This window comes from Mesocricetus auratus, unplaced genomic scaffold, assembly GCF_017639785.1.
Source record: "Mesocricetus auratus isolate SY011 unplaced genomic scaffold, BCM_Maur_2.0 Super-Scaffold_100018, whole genome shotgun sequence".
NCBI classification, from domain to species: domain Eukaryota; kingdom Metazoa; phylum Chordata; class Mammalia; order Rodentia; family Cricetidae; genus Mesocricetus; species Mesocricetus auratus.
This window is the reverse complement of record NW_024429199.1, coordinates 8445550-8460095: the sequence shown is the minus strand read 5'-3', so window position 1 is coordinate 8460095 and position 14546 is coordinate 8445550. Positions and strand designations below refer to the sequence as shown.

The window sequence follows — 14546 nt, the reverse complement described above, 5'->3', positions numbered from 1 at the left end:
ACTCAGGGATTCCCAAATCCAACCTCTCCTTGAGTTATGGGGTTGTAAAGGTTTTTGAAGGGTTTTTCTTCTCCAGTTAAGGAAGGACTGGTTAATTCAAACAAATACAGGATGGCTGGTTGACCCACAACGGTTGTGTAAATGTGTCTTGATTTGGCAGTGAACCAGTCTGGCAGGTCCATCAGCAAGAGGTTCATAGTGGTGAAAGGAAAAACGTCCCCCAGACCTTTGCTTTAGGCTGCAAGGCTTTTGCTTTAGGTCTGGAGGCTGAGGAAGAAGTCATCTTGGAAAAGAGAAAGGCAGCCATTCTGGAAGTTGACCATCTTTATTACCTAGTTATGGCACCTCCCCCATTTATCTGCCTGTCAGGGAATCTGTGTAACTCCCTGCTCCTTGCTAGGGGCAGGGATTCTGTGGGGAAACATACAGTATCTCATTAAAGAACGAGTTATTCATTAGCTATTTGACTATCACTTTATCGTTGTTTAAAGTGAGCCTGTCTTCTTAGGCGTGGTCTCTTAGTCAAAGAGACTGAGTCAGCCCGCCTGCAGTGTCAGGTCTCCACACAGGTCAGACAGAGATTCTGTTCCCTTGTAGTCCTTCCCTCCTTCCCTCCCTCCCTCCTCCCTCCCTCCCTCCCTCCCTCCCTCCCTCCCTCCCTCCCTCCCTCCCTCCCTCCCTCCCTCCCTCCCTCTCTTTCTTCTTTTTGATTCTAACCCATCTCAACTGAGTTCCACACAAGAGGAAAGAGCTTGGAGAGGAAGAAAATAATAGGTTGTCCATCTGAATCCAGTCCCTTAAGGGACTTTCTCACCTAAGGAGTTCTACTTGTTTTTCTTTCCATCACTTATGACTTTGAGGAGTTTTAAAGAAAATGTATTCCTTAGCCTTTGCTTTTCTTTTTGTATCATTGTGAGGAAAGAATGAAAACGGACATTGGGTATGAGTAGAAATACCTGTCCCCAGAGGAAAGACTGTGTATTATCCAGGTGATCTTTCACTACTGTTTTTAACTTGAGCAAAGGACGTGGCATCAACCAGATTGGGAATTTCAGCGCATTTCTGTGACAAGTGCAGCAAAGAAGGTGGCATCCACCGAGCCCAGCAGACTAGTGAGTGACTTAGCAGTGCCGTGAGAGATTGGAGGAACTGACTGCCGACCAGCTGGCACAGAAATGCGTGATGAGAACTGAGGCCTAACGCGAAACTGAACAGCAGTGGGATCTGATGTCACAGCACTCCGAAACCCAGATACGGGAGGAGGAGGGTGAAATTCACTTAAAGCCGGGGGGTACTGGGAGCAGGGGACACAGAGCAAGGGAAAATGGTTTTTTGGCAGGGAAAAGCACAGAGGAAGGCCTAGAGGAGGTAATAGGAATTTCATTTAGACTTTGAAATGCAGGCCAGACTCTTCTGGGAGGAGAAGGAATGCTGAGCACAAGAATGTCAGAGGAGACAGAACCAGATGTGAGAACAGATAAGACTTACTGGGAGCCTCAATAAAGCAATTTGATTGAGCTGGAAGGCTACCACAAGGCTGTAATGGAGCAGGATGTTGAAAGGCCTTGTCTGATAGCGCCTGGATAAAGTGTGCCTTCTCAGCTTTGATTCTAAGCAGTATTTTCAGGCAATGATGATCTCTGAGAATGCGAGGTCATTGTTCAGTAGAGTGATATTATTAATGTATTCTGGAAGTTTGGCATACGGAGAAGGGACGGTGACCGGAAGAAGGAATGCTGGCCTGGGCAGCTGGTTCAATAAAGTCCCAGCAGGGCCTGTGAAGCACCCTCAGCAAGCGCTGTGCTGGAGGCCATTTGTACCCTCTAGGTGCTCGCTCTGGGTGAGTATTTCCTGAGTGTTGTCTCTCTTCCAACTCATTCAACCCACTTCCCTCTGTCTCTCTCTCCCTCACTTCCTCTTCTGTTTCTTTCTTTCCTCGTGCTCTCTGTCCTTGCCCCTCTCTCCGTCTCTCACTTTCCATCTTTCTTAACTAAGCCATTCAGGAATACTTACTATCTACTACTTACGTTCTCGATACCATCCGAGGCACCAAAGGTTCAGAGAACCCAGTTCTGTTCTCCTGAGAGAAGCAAACGATTAGGGAAGTAGGGCTGGCTCAGAGAGCAACCAAGTAGGAGTTTGCTCCAGCCTTTAGAGATGCACAAAGCACTGTTCTCTTGTGACAGAGACAGTGATGCCGAAGCCGACATGGAGAAATGACCAGGAAGCCATCAGTGGGGTAAGAGGAGGGGATGCTGTGGCATAGTGGGGAAGACGGGCTCTGTCCTCAGGAGTGTGGCTGGTACCAGATTGTTTGGGGAACTGAATGGCAGGTCTTATGTTCCTGAGTGACGTTGGAGGAGTAACCAGGACTTGGTATGTCATACTTAAGAGTTTAGGTTTTAATCCAAGCATGGGGATTATTTAGCCTTGAGCAGTGGCATCAGATTTATTTTATCATTATTATATTCTGAGTTTGCAAAGCTGAGGATTTACATTTTTAGAGACTGCCACCACTGAGTCAAGATGCTATGGTTCAACCACTTGGTGGCTCTGGGCCCTTGGGCAAGCTACCTAACCTCTCTAAGCCTCAATTTCTTCTCAAAACAAAACAAAACCATTTACCTTCTTTGTAGACATTGTTCTTTAAATGTTGAGTCATTTGCAACATTCCTGGTATGGTTTTAGGTACCCAGAAGCCCTTCAACACTGACATAGCTATTTGTATTCCTGTTGCTACCATCATTGTCAATAGGATGAGGACCCCTCTATTTGCATTCAGTGGGAGAGAAGGCAAGGTGGAGATTAGCATAAACCAGAGGAGGAAGAGAAGCCAGTTAAGACACCTCTGGAGTAATATGAGGGGGGAATTTTTTTTTCTGGTGAGTGACCAGCTGTCACTGGATGGAGTTAATAAAAAAGGAAGAGTGAGCAGACATAGGTGACTGACTAGCTGAAAGAAGTGAGCATGAGTGAAAGCTGCCAGCCAGGCTTCAAGCTTGGGTGCCTGGGAGAGCGCCTGTGTTGTGGACATGAGAAAAGCCTTTCACACTGGGCTTAGTTTCTCAGGCCACTGCTCTCCTGACATCCTTGGATGACTGGTGCCATGTCAGTTTCATTCACCTGTTCAGTGGCTGCCTGGTGCTCCTTGTCACAGTGTCTTTTTCCACCATGTTTTGACCTAGTCATAGTGGTCATATTTAAGTTTAGGAGAACGACAGGCTTGGCATCTTGAGCCCACTTACGGCTAGATTTACATCACCTCTGCTTGGTAGACCTTCCAAATCCTTTTCTGTTTCTAGAGCATGTGGACGTCTCAGGAAAGACCTTAGATTGTGCAGCCTTGTTTAAAGGCATTAAGAGAATACCAGACCTCCAACGCTCACAGCGTTTGACACAGAGTATTGGTTATGATTTATTGGTGTCACATGATCATTATTTTCACTTCCATATATAATATGGAACTATATGTGGATTCTATTTTAGGTCTCATACTATTAGAATAAAACAAAATATGACTCAGGATTTGGCTTTTTCTTTGTCTGTGTGTATGTGTATGATATGTGTGATTCATATGTGCCATACATATGGGGGTCCATGTATGCGGAGGGCAGAGGAGGACATTGGGTGTCCTAATGTCATTCTCCACCTTATTTCCTTCAGACAGGGTCTCTCATTGTATGTGGAGTGAGGCTGCCAGCTGCCTCCTGCCTCTGTCTCCCAAGCACTGGGGTTCAGGGATGTAATCCACCTGCTTTTTTTCACTGGGGCACTAGGATCTAAATTAAGGTTCTCCTGCTCACATAGCCAGCATCTTACCCATCAGATCATCTCTGCAACCCAACTGTGGTTTCTCTGTTCCTGCAAAACATTACCTCTACTCTATTCTAGGGACAGTTAAAGAATCTCAAGGCATGATACTAGTTGTTCTGTCCCCGAGAGCCGGGCTTTGGAACAAGTATAAGAGACTGATGCCACACTTCTCTCTCTTTTTTCCCTTTCTTTCTATTTGAGTTGGATGTTTTATTTGCTTATTTATTTAGACAGGATTTCTCTACATAGCTCTGGCTGTCCTGGAACTCAATGTAGACCAGGCTGGCCTCCAAAACTCAAAGAAATCTGTCTGCCTCTGCCACCTGATTGCAAGTTGATGAGGAACAGGAGCATTGGATTTGTCTTAGGACCAGGCTAGCCAGGTTCAATGCTCTGTCAATTTACTGAACGATTGTTTCAGGAGAGGCATCTTGGCAGCATATTGGTGGGTTGAATCCAAGGCTTATCAACTGCTAAGCACATCCCAAATCCCAAGAAATATTTTTAATTAAATTTTTCTTTTATTTATTTTACATGCTGATCAGTTTTTCTCCCTCTTCCCCTCTGTCCACCTCCCTTCTACTCCCCCTACTCCCCAATCCACTCCTTCTCCATTTCCATTCAGAAAGGGCAGTCAACACAGACAACACAGAATGGCACATCAAGTTGAGGCAGGACCAATTTCTTCCCCCTGCATCAAGGCTGGGCAAGGCAACCCAACTTGGGGATTGGGTTCCCAAAAGCCAGCTCAAGAGCCAGGGACAGGTCCTGATCCCACTGACAGGAGCCCCACAAACAGATCAAGCTACACAACTGTCACACACATGCAGAGGGTCTAGGTTAGCTGCACACAGGCTCCCTAGCTGTCAGTGCAGAGTCAGTGAGCTCCCATGAGCTCAGGTCAGCTGTCTCTGTGGGTTTCCTTGTCATGATCTTGACCCCTCTTGTGCATATACTCCCTCCTCCCTCTCTCCAACTGGACTTCCGGAGCTTGGCCCACTGCTTGACTGTGGATCCCTACATTGGCTTCCATCAGTTACTGGAGGAATGCTCTCTGATGACAATTAGTATAGTCACCAATCTTATTACAGAAGAAGGCCAGTTTAGGCACCCTCTCCACTATTGCTAGGGGAGTCTTATCTGGGGTCATACTTGTGGGTTCCTGGAAGTTTCCCTGGCACTAGGTTTATTTCTAACCCCCAAATTCCCCTCCCCATCAAAATACCTCTTTCATTACTCTCCCTGGCCATCCCTCCTGCAACAGGTTCAGTTGGACCCCTCATATTCCCATACCTGCATAACCCTGTCCCCTACCCCAGGTTACTCAGGAGATCTCTTACATTTCCCCTTCCCAGGGAAATCCATGCATCTCTCTTCGGGTCCTCCTTGATACCTAGATTGTGTGGGGCTGTGGATTGTAGCCTGGTTATCCTTTGCTTTACAGCTAATATCCACTTATGAGTGAGTATGACCCATGTTTGTCTTTCTGGGTCACTTTACCTCACTCAGGATGACTTTTTCTAGTTTCGTCCATTTGCCTGCAAGTTTCATGATGTCATTTTTTTTTTTTACTGCTGAGTAATACTGTGTTGTGTAAATGTACTACATTTTCTTTATCCATTGTTCAGTAGAGGAGAATCTAGGTTGTTTCCAGGTCTAAGAAGGAATAAAAAAAAAAAAAACCTTATACAAACAAATGACACACTGTGAGAAATTTTGTGATGCTCTCCATCAGTGTAGAGCCTGTGTAGATAGTTTGCATAGATGCTCTTGACATCTAAGGAGACAGGGGAAGCAGAGCAAAGCCTACAGGCAGTCCCAGAATCGCTATCCCAATTTCAGCCTCAGTTGTTCTGAGGTCTTGCCACTACCACCACCATCCGAGTCAGAATTAGTACGGACCTGAGGTCCAACTTCAACATCTTCACAAATGCCCCCTTCAGCCGGTGACCTAGTCCTCGAGTGTGCTCGGGTACATGTGCCACAGAAATAGCAGCGTGAGGGATGGGGAATGGGATGTTTCTGTGGGAAAAAAACAGCCTTTCGGGTTCTCAGCATTTTACCCGGCTGCTTTTCCACTTTTCCAGAAACGATTGAGGCTATTAAAATCTATTCCCAGTGATTAAAAACAAAACAAAACAAAAAACCCAGTAGGGACTCAATGGCTCTTTCCCAATTGCTCCTTGTCTGGGAGCAAACACCTAAACACTTTTTTCCCTGTTTTTTAAAATTTTCTCTACCAGTATGAAAACAATCCTGCTCTTATTTGTGGGGAAATAAATCTCTGCCCTTCATTCTGCATAGGGATTATGGCAAGCCAGAGAGAACCCTCTGGGCCAGCCTGGCTCTCTAGAGTTTGGGCTTAGGCTGCTTTAAGAGTCTGGCTCCTTGGTGAGGGGGTTGGTCTACCCTAGGTGTGGGAGGAGGGAGGGGTGGGAGGGGTAAAGCTGGCCTGGGAGTTCCTTTTAGATCAGACAAAAAGAAACCAGGAAGTAAGGAGGAATTATTACAGTCAGTCCAGCTCAGGATGTTAAAGGCGATAACCTCCACGGCCTGGTTATTCATTAGCGAAAAGGAAAGCTCGGGGGAGAAAGGGGCCAGCACAGCTGCAGGCTTGCAGCAGGGTGAGAGCAGCTGGAGCAGGCCAGGTCGCCAGGGAGTTAGTATCAGTCTCTTGCTAACTTTTTCTTGGGACAGAGGGAGAGATGGCTGTTCTTTGTTCTCAGATGACTGCTTAAATAAACCCCCCCTTTATCTTATTTATTGTTGGGTTCCTAAGCAGTCAGGAAGAAGTGCCTTCTCACTGGACCTCCTGCCCATTCCCCTCTTGATTTTGCTCCAGGGCAGCAGCTACTAACAGAAAGCCAGCTGTGAGTCTGTCCTGGCCAAGCCCAGATCTGCAGGCAAGATCGAAAGGGGACTCTCAGCTCTGCACAGTATGGTGAGTTGCAGTTGATCTGGAAGCTGCTTGGTGGAGGAAGACAGTGGATCTGTTCAGCCTGTGGGGAGAGGGACATCCTCTCCCCTACTCCCAGCCAGGGCACCATGGGTAGCATCTGTGTGAGGCTCTGGACATACATGCGACCCCTTCTCCCCTGCTGGTCCCAAGAGGCAGACAAGTCAGTGGTGATCGAGAATCCAGGAGCCTGCTGTCCCCCAGAGGCTCCCAGGTCACCGGAACCTGAGAGAAACCATGGGAACTACTTCGTGGCTCTTTTTGATTACCAAGCTCGTACCGCAGAGGACCTGAGCTTCCGTGCAGGCGACAAACTCCAAGTCTTGGACACTTCGCACGAGGGCTGGTGGTTGGCCAGACATTTGGAGAAGAGAGCTGGCTTGGGTCAGCAGCTGCAGGGCTACATTCCTTCCAATTACGTGGCAGAGGACCGGAGTCTCCAGGCTGAGCCGTGAGTAGCATTTTGTTTCTTGAATCTCTGGGTGCTGGATACTGAGCACTCCCTGTTACCCCTCATCCTCTGATAGCCCCAGTGTGGAAGCACTGGTTGGAAGCCACTAATTGAAACATGCCTTTCCGGGAAAGAGAGAGAAGCGTGCAGGTGACGGCTATTAAAATGACTTTGATTACAGTATGCACACCTATGGTTCCTTTAATACTCTCGATCTGTCCCACTTTAAAGAGAACGGCATTTTCATTTATGGGGAACCATAGTCTCCCCTAACCCTACTTTTAAATGTAAAACTTTAGGCTTCTTATTTAGTGTTAATTTTACAAGCATCCCAGACTAATACTACAGACCTTACAGCTAACCCGAGCCATTTCCATTCTGGTAGACTCACAAGTGGTGAAATCACAACAGAGAGAACTTTCTTGGAATTCCTGAGGTGTACTATTCATATTATGATAGCTTTTGGTTATAAAGATTAAAAACTGGCCAGGTATAGACAGCAAATTTTAAAAAGAAAAGCCATGGAAATATTTCTTCAGAAAAATGGATAAAGATTTCAACCTGAAAAAATATGACTTAATTAGGGGGTGCTGCTGATGAGTAGACCTCAGTTCTCTGTCTCTGTGATTGTTAAACAATTACCTGACCATGTAAAAATGGATTACAGCAGGTTGCGGAATAAATCTTATGATCTGAATCTGAAAAGCCCCCCACAGGCTCGGGTTTTAAATCGTTTTCTCCAGCAGGTGGCACTGCTTTTGAAGTCTGTGGAAACTTTCAGAGGTTGTACCTAGATGATAGAAGCTCATCATTAGGGACAAGCCTTGGAAGACTGTACCCAGCCTTTAGTCTCCATCTTACTCTGTGTTTACTGCTCCACCATAATAGATCAGCCTGTCACATGTTCGTTTCCACCCTGAACTTATTCCCTGTATCTGATTTCCCATGTTAGAAGAAAACCCTCAGAAACATGAGCCAAAATAAATATTTCCTTCCCCAGAGGGAGGGAGGGAGGGAGAGAGGGAGAGAGGGAGAGAGGGAGAGAGAAAGAGAGATACACAGAGATAGAGATACACACACAGAGAAATAGAGAATTCATCCTAGTATTTGAATAATTCCTATGGTTTGTAATGGCTTAAAAGAAGAAAAATTATACATTTATTAAGCCACATTCATCTATCCGTGCACCCATTCAAGCAGCAGGCATAGATGTGGGTGTGCTAGTGCTGTTTGATTAGGAAGTGGATAAAGTGTAGACTTGCCAATGGATATGTAGGATTTGGAGCACTAGAAAGCAAGTTGACGAGATTTGATACTGATGAGGATTTCTAATGAAATCTAATTCAGGAAATGACTCATTGTAGAGAAGTGTTCCTTACAGGGGAGATCACTGCAAATCCTCTCAAATTCTAATCTAGGGAGTGTTTCTTTCCAATTGCTTGCTTTTATTAGTATTTTAACATTAAATCTTTATTAATTCTTTGAGAATTACATATTGTATAATTTGATCATTTTTCCACTCCCCTCCCTCCATAGTTTTTGTTTCTTTGTGAGCTGTATGTCTCTTACTACTCCAGGAAACAGGATAGCAAGGATAGCCATGGGCCACTGCTACTGGTTTCCAAACTTAATATTTCCAATGGAAGGACAGTTTTGTGATTTCTAAGTTTGTTTTTCAACACCAAGAACCTTTAAAAATAAGAAGGCTATAAGTTATGCCTAACTAGAATTGATAAGTTATCATATGAAAAGATGTCCTACCTGGGCATGGTAGTGTACTATTGTAATCTCAGCAACTCAGGAGAATGAGGCAGGAAGATTGCTACATATTTGAGGCCAGTCTGAGCTACACAGTGAATATAAGGTCAGTCTAAGAACCTTACTTCAAGCAGAAGAAAGGAAGGAAGGAAGGAAGGAAGAAAGCAGAAGGAAGAAATACCCAAACAAACTTATTTTCTGTGGTAATCTAGATCTTTTCTCACTTAATTTTGCATGAAAGTGAGTTATATCCAAGGCACACCTAAAGAGAAAAAAGTACCTTTTTTTCTCATCTACTAAATGCTTAGTTACATGTATTCCTACTACTTTGTTTCTGTGTCTAACATTATGCATATTTTATATTCAGTGTAACATTATAAGAACAAACACTTTAATGTTGATATTTAGTACCTTGAATTAATGTTACTCTAGTGTTTAAATATATTTGACTCATTGTAGTTTAGGGACTCCGATTCCTCTGTAAGATCTCTGGGGTTGCTTAGACTTCCCCATTTCATGATTGAGTGTAAAGGAAACCTCTTGTGTTCTTTCATGTGACTCATTAGCTACATTTATCCTTATTAGATTTCAAATGGTGCAGAATAGGGCACTGGAAGAAGATGAGCTATCTCAAGGTGAATGCACCCTGGTTAAAAGGTTGGACAGTATCTGGACTAATTTAGATCATCTGCCTATGAATACAAAACAAAGCAGCTCAAGTACTGTGCTTTTTTTAAACTGTAAAACACCAAATCTATATCTATATCCACATATAATAGCATAACTTTAAGCTGAAATATATCATATATAAAGCATGTCTATAGTCTGACAACTTAACTATCAACAAATAAAATAAATCAAACTGGAGTGAAACAAATACATTAACAAAAATCCAATTAATTGTACCTCTATCACATGTTCTATTGCCTTAAAGGGAAGACACACAAAGCAAGTAGTATCCCAAGAGTTAATACTGTTGACAAGAACACACTGTGAAGTACAAAGCGATGTTTAAAAACCAGCCAACGAACCAACCAACCAACCAACCACAAACAAACAAGCACAACAACCCTCGGATTTTTATGCATCCAGAAAATGAAACTAGAGAAATGTGAAAGCCCTCCAAAATTCATCATTAGGGGTCCTTGTAGTCATTTTTTAATTCACAGCGATGGTCTGTAGTCAAGAACACTTTCACTTTTCACCTAACTCTAGACCTTCCCTCTTGGAGTTGTTGTCAACTGTGTTATCATCACTGCTGACTCATATCTCCATAGTGTTCTGCCCTCTACCCTCTTCAATTGAAATTGGATGTCAGGAAGTGCTGCTGTTCTGGGACAGGATACTCGTTTCTTTCTAGGAACACATAGTAGTTTCCCCTAGATACCTGGTTTCTTGCCATCGCTTGGCTGAGTTCCACAGGTTGCCAAAAGTTCTCCCATTCCAATTCCACCCACAGACATGATTTAAACTTAGCAGTTTTAGAGTGAGGGTGTTCATACAGTGCTTTATAATCAAAGGAATCATATAAACAGTTTCAATAACTTCATTGAGATTTTCAGCCTATATTCTAGTTTTCCTTTTGAACACTGTAAAAGTAAATTAATGTGGTTGATGGGTTAAGTAAATAGAACTGAAGAGAGATAGTTGCCTGTGTTCATCGGAGGGATAGGAGTAGGTGATGGGAGACAAATGAAGGAGGATTCATCTAATTTCTAATTATTTGGTTCAACATATTAGTATTTATTTGTTTATGTCTTTGTCTTGACTTTCATTATCAGGAAAACAATGTAAGTACTTCTGCAGTTATTACTACGGGGGCAAATCAATTGAAGGTTTAATTTGTTGAGATCTACCCCCAATCTTTTGATACCCGGTAGTAGAGATGTTACAAGAACCATACTATTATTAAGATGTCCTAATTGATAGTTATTATACTTGGACATGCTTTAAGTTCCCTGAGTATCTTACACTAAGTGGCAATGACCCAGTTCTAAAAGAACTTTGTTTCTGTGAAGAACCCTTATATTTATATTATCTTCAATTTGAATTCATTCCTAGATCCTCTTATAGATGAGTGCTTTTCTTCAACATTTTCTATCCAGAATCCATCAAAAACATTATGCTTAAGGTCTTGTTATCAGAACTCCTTTAGAAAATATTATTTCGTGTTTTTAGACAGCTAATATACTGACTGCCATGTGTTAAAGGCTTGGTCCCCAGGTGGAGACTACTAGGAGGTCCTTAGGTCACTGGACTGTGTCCTCCAAGACTGTGGTTCTTTAGTTTCTTACTCCCTCTTTGCTTTCACCATATAAGCTTTTTTTCTATGACCCAACTTGTGCTGTTTTGCTTTATCTGAGGTCCATGGCACTGGGGTCAACTTGGTGTTGGTCTGGAGCCTACAAAACTATGAGCTGAAAAAATGTTTCCTTTTCTGGTGTTCATATGTATGCATATTGTGTATGTGTGCATGTATACATTTGCATGCAGAGGCCAAAGGACAACTTCTGTGTTCCGTGGCTACTGCATACTTGGTTTTTAAGACAGATCCTGCACTGTCTTAAAAACTGATCTGGGATTCAGCAAATAGGCTAGGCTAGCTGTCCACTAAGTGCCTGGAATCTCGAGGCTCTGCCCCCTGATAGCTCAGGCTATCAGTGCAAGCTAACATTTTTCACATAGGCTCCGGGATGGAACTCAGATCTTCATGCTTATAAGCTCCAGGGTTCCCATCCACACTGCCAACAAGGTCAACAGCAACAAAAACCAAAACAAAACAGAAAAATCAAATCTTCCCAGTAACTTCTGAGCGTTATTTATTTTAAAATCAAAACCCATCCTTTTGTCTCATTTGTGTGTCTGTTCTGTTCTTCCTTAAGAATCAGCTTCTGAGTTTTATGACCATCTATTTAGTTAGGAGAATGACTCAGCAAAATCAGGAGAGTTCGCATTTGCTCTGTTGTTCTGTTAGGTATGTAACTTGGCTTTATGTCCTTAGGAGCCAAATTATAAAGAGCCAAACGAAGGGAACCAAACTAAGCTTGAGGACAGTTTACCTTGGTGCATAGGGTGCTAGAGTTTCTACCAGTACAGAAAATCTTGGCTCTCTTGTGATCACCTGGACAAGAAGCAAAGAATTGTGTGGGAGGCTTTGCCCTCTCTCTGCTTCCCTCCTTCTTTTTTTATTTTTGGAGACAGGGTTTCTCTGTGGCTTTGGAGGCTGTCCTGGTACTTGCTCTCGTAGACCAGGCTGGTCTTGAACTCACAGAGATCCGCCTGCCTTTGCTTCCTGAGTGCTGGGATTAAAGGCGTGTGCCACCAATGCCCGGCTTGCTCACCTCCTTCTTCTTCTTTTTTTTTTTAAGATTTTATTTATTTATTAAGTATACAGTGTTCTGCCTGCATGTCTGCCTACAGGCCAGATCTCATTTACGGATGGTTGTGAGCCACAATATGGTTGCTGGGAATTGAACTCAGGACCTCTGGAAGAGCAGCCAGTGCTCTTAACCTCTGAGCCATCTCTCCAGCCCGCTCCCCTCCTTAAAGGTAGATTTTCCCCTCAATTCCTCTCTCCCTCTCTCCCTTCCTCCTCCTCCTGCTCCTCCTCCTCCTGCTCCTCCTTCTCCTGCTCCTCCTCCTCCTGCTCCTCCTCCTCCTCCTCCTCCTCCTCTTCCTCTTCCTCCTCCTCACCTTTCCTTTGTTGTCTATATACTGTTTTAGAGTCTACCTTGAAAAGGACAGCAAGAATCAGTATTTGTAGCCTTTAATATTAATTAATTTATTTTTAATGTGTGTGAGTGTTTTGCCTGCATTGTACGCAAGTGCATGGTGTACATGCCTGGTGCCTTTGCAGGCCAGAAGAGGGCATTGGATCCTTTGGAACTGAAATTACAGATGTTTGTGAGCTGCCATGTGGGTGCTGGGGATGGAACCCTGGTCCTCTGGAAAGAGCAGTGAGTGCTGTTAACTCTCAGTCATCTCGCCAGTCCCAGTAATTTGTAATTATTGGTAACTGATGCTTATAGCATGAAAACATTAGAATGTTTTGAAGTATGAAAATAATGGGACTTTTCCCTGTCCTTTTAGAATATATGTTTCCACTTGCAATCTTTTTAAAGCATTAAATGAGAGTTCTTTTTAACATATTATATAATCCAAGGCCATTGCCATTGTCTGGCTTGCAGATAAGCAGCCTGGAGAAATAAAATGGATATTTTCAGAAATAGTCTCATGTTGTCATTTTAAAACAGAGTGAGGCTTTACTGTTTGGTGAGTCAAATATTATTGAATTTAGTAATTATCAATACAAAATGCACTCAGTGATCTCAGTCATTTTCAACCTATGTGTCAGTGAATTTCTCAGGTGGGATATAAAGCCAACTTTTGAAAATTACATTAGTTGAAGATAAATAATGTAGTTTCAAAATAAAAAGTTTACCAATAAATGAATGAAGAAAGTTGCTTAAAAATATTTATAAACCACACTGGCATAATAGACTGCACTTCTGTTGAGTGTTAAGTCATTAGAAAAACCCCATGGGCAGCCCATCATACAATTTCTCTTTGTGTAAGTTATTTCTCTCCCTTTGTGCTTATTCTTAAGGAGTATTAAATGTATGTGTGTTGAGATGAAAATAATGGATTCGTAGTTCTTCCCCCAAAACATAAATATTTTAATTCTAGAAATAAACTAAAAAGAGGTTTATATTCACAACAATGAAATACATCTTAAATACGCACATGATTTTGTATGAAATAAAATATACTTGATTAATCAAAGATAAGAATTTAGGACCAGCAGTTCAAATCAGACAAATGAGTAGTTAGACATTATGAAATCAATTGGGAATAAATAGCACTAGATGACTGTGTTGCCTATAGATTCATACTGTTCCTCTTCTTTGAATTGTTTGTTATTGTCTGCTTCTTCCTGTTGCTTGAATCAAGCATATGGCAAATGTGTTCATAGTACCATCTTGTTTTGACAGTGGACTTGTGATGGTGGCCACATCCTAGGGGCATGGCTTCAAGTGTGCCATTGTGACCCTTTATAGGGAAGAGAAGAGGCTCACTTGCCCTCTTGAACTGTGGTCAGAAATTTGGAGGGGCAGGAAGACCTTGGTGGTTATTTACCATTAATTGTGTGAGTGCTTGCCTAATAAATACCACAGCCCAAGAGAGTGAGCCAAACCCTTCTCTTCCTTATAAGGTGTCACATCTGCACACTTCAAGCCATGCCCCAGGATGCAGCCACCACTGTAAGTCCACTTGTGATACTAGTTTCAGCTGTATTGGAAGGATGGCTAATTATCCAAGACTATGAGAAATGCTCTTGTTTAGATACTCTCAAATTAAAAAAAAGAAACAGAGTGTTTTGTCTTCCCATAACTCCCCTTCCTCTTTGTTACCTGATGTGATGGAACTTATTGCCTCTTCCTCTACCCTAGTTTCTAGAATACATTAAGAATTTCTGCTTATAGGTTTTAGCATTCTTTGTCATTATGGAAACTTAGTTTTCTGCAGAACTGTAAATGGGGTCATGGGTGGTATGAAGTAGAGCCATTG

The 14546-nt window shown here is 42.9% G+C and overlaps 1 protein-coding gene across 1 annotated transcript in view; it reads left to right on the top strand.

The window, feature by feature from the left end:
* Nucleotides 1-6296: 6296 nt before the first annotated feature.
* Nucleotides 6297-14546, top strand: part of Frk (fyn related Src family tyrosine kinase) — a 102040-nt gene continuing 93790 nt past the window's right edge. The window contains exon 1 of the mRNA XM_005073266.4: nt 6297-7220. Coding sequence (XP_005073323.1) covers nt 6859-7220 — 362 coding nt within the window. The 5' untranslated portion in view covers nt 6297-6858. The remainder of the gene's footprint in view (nt 7221-14546) is intronic.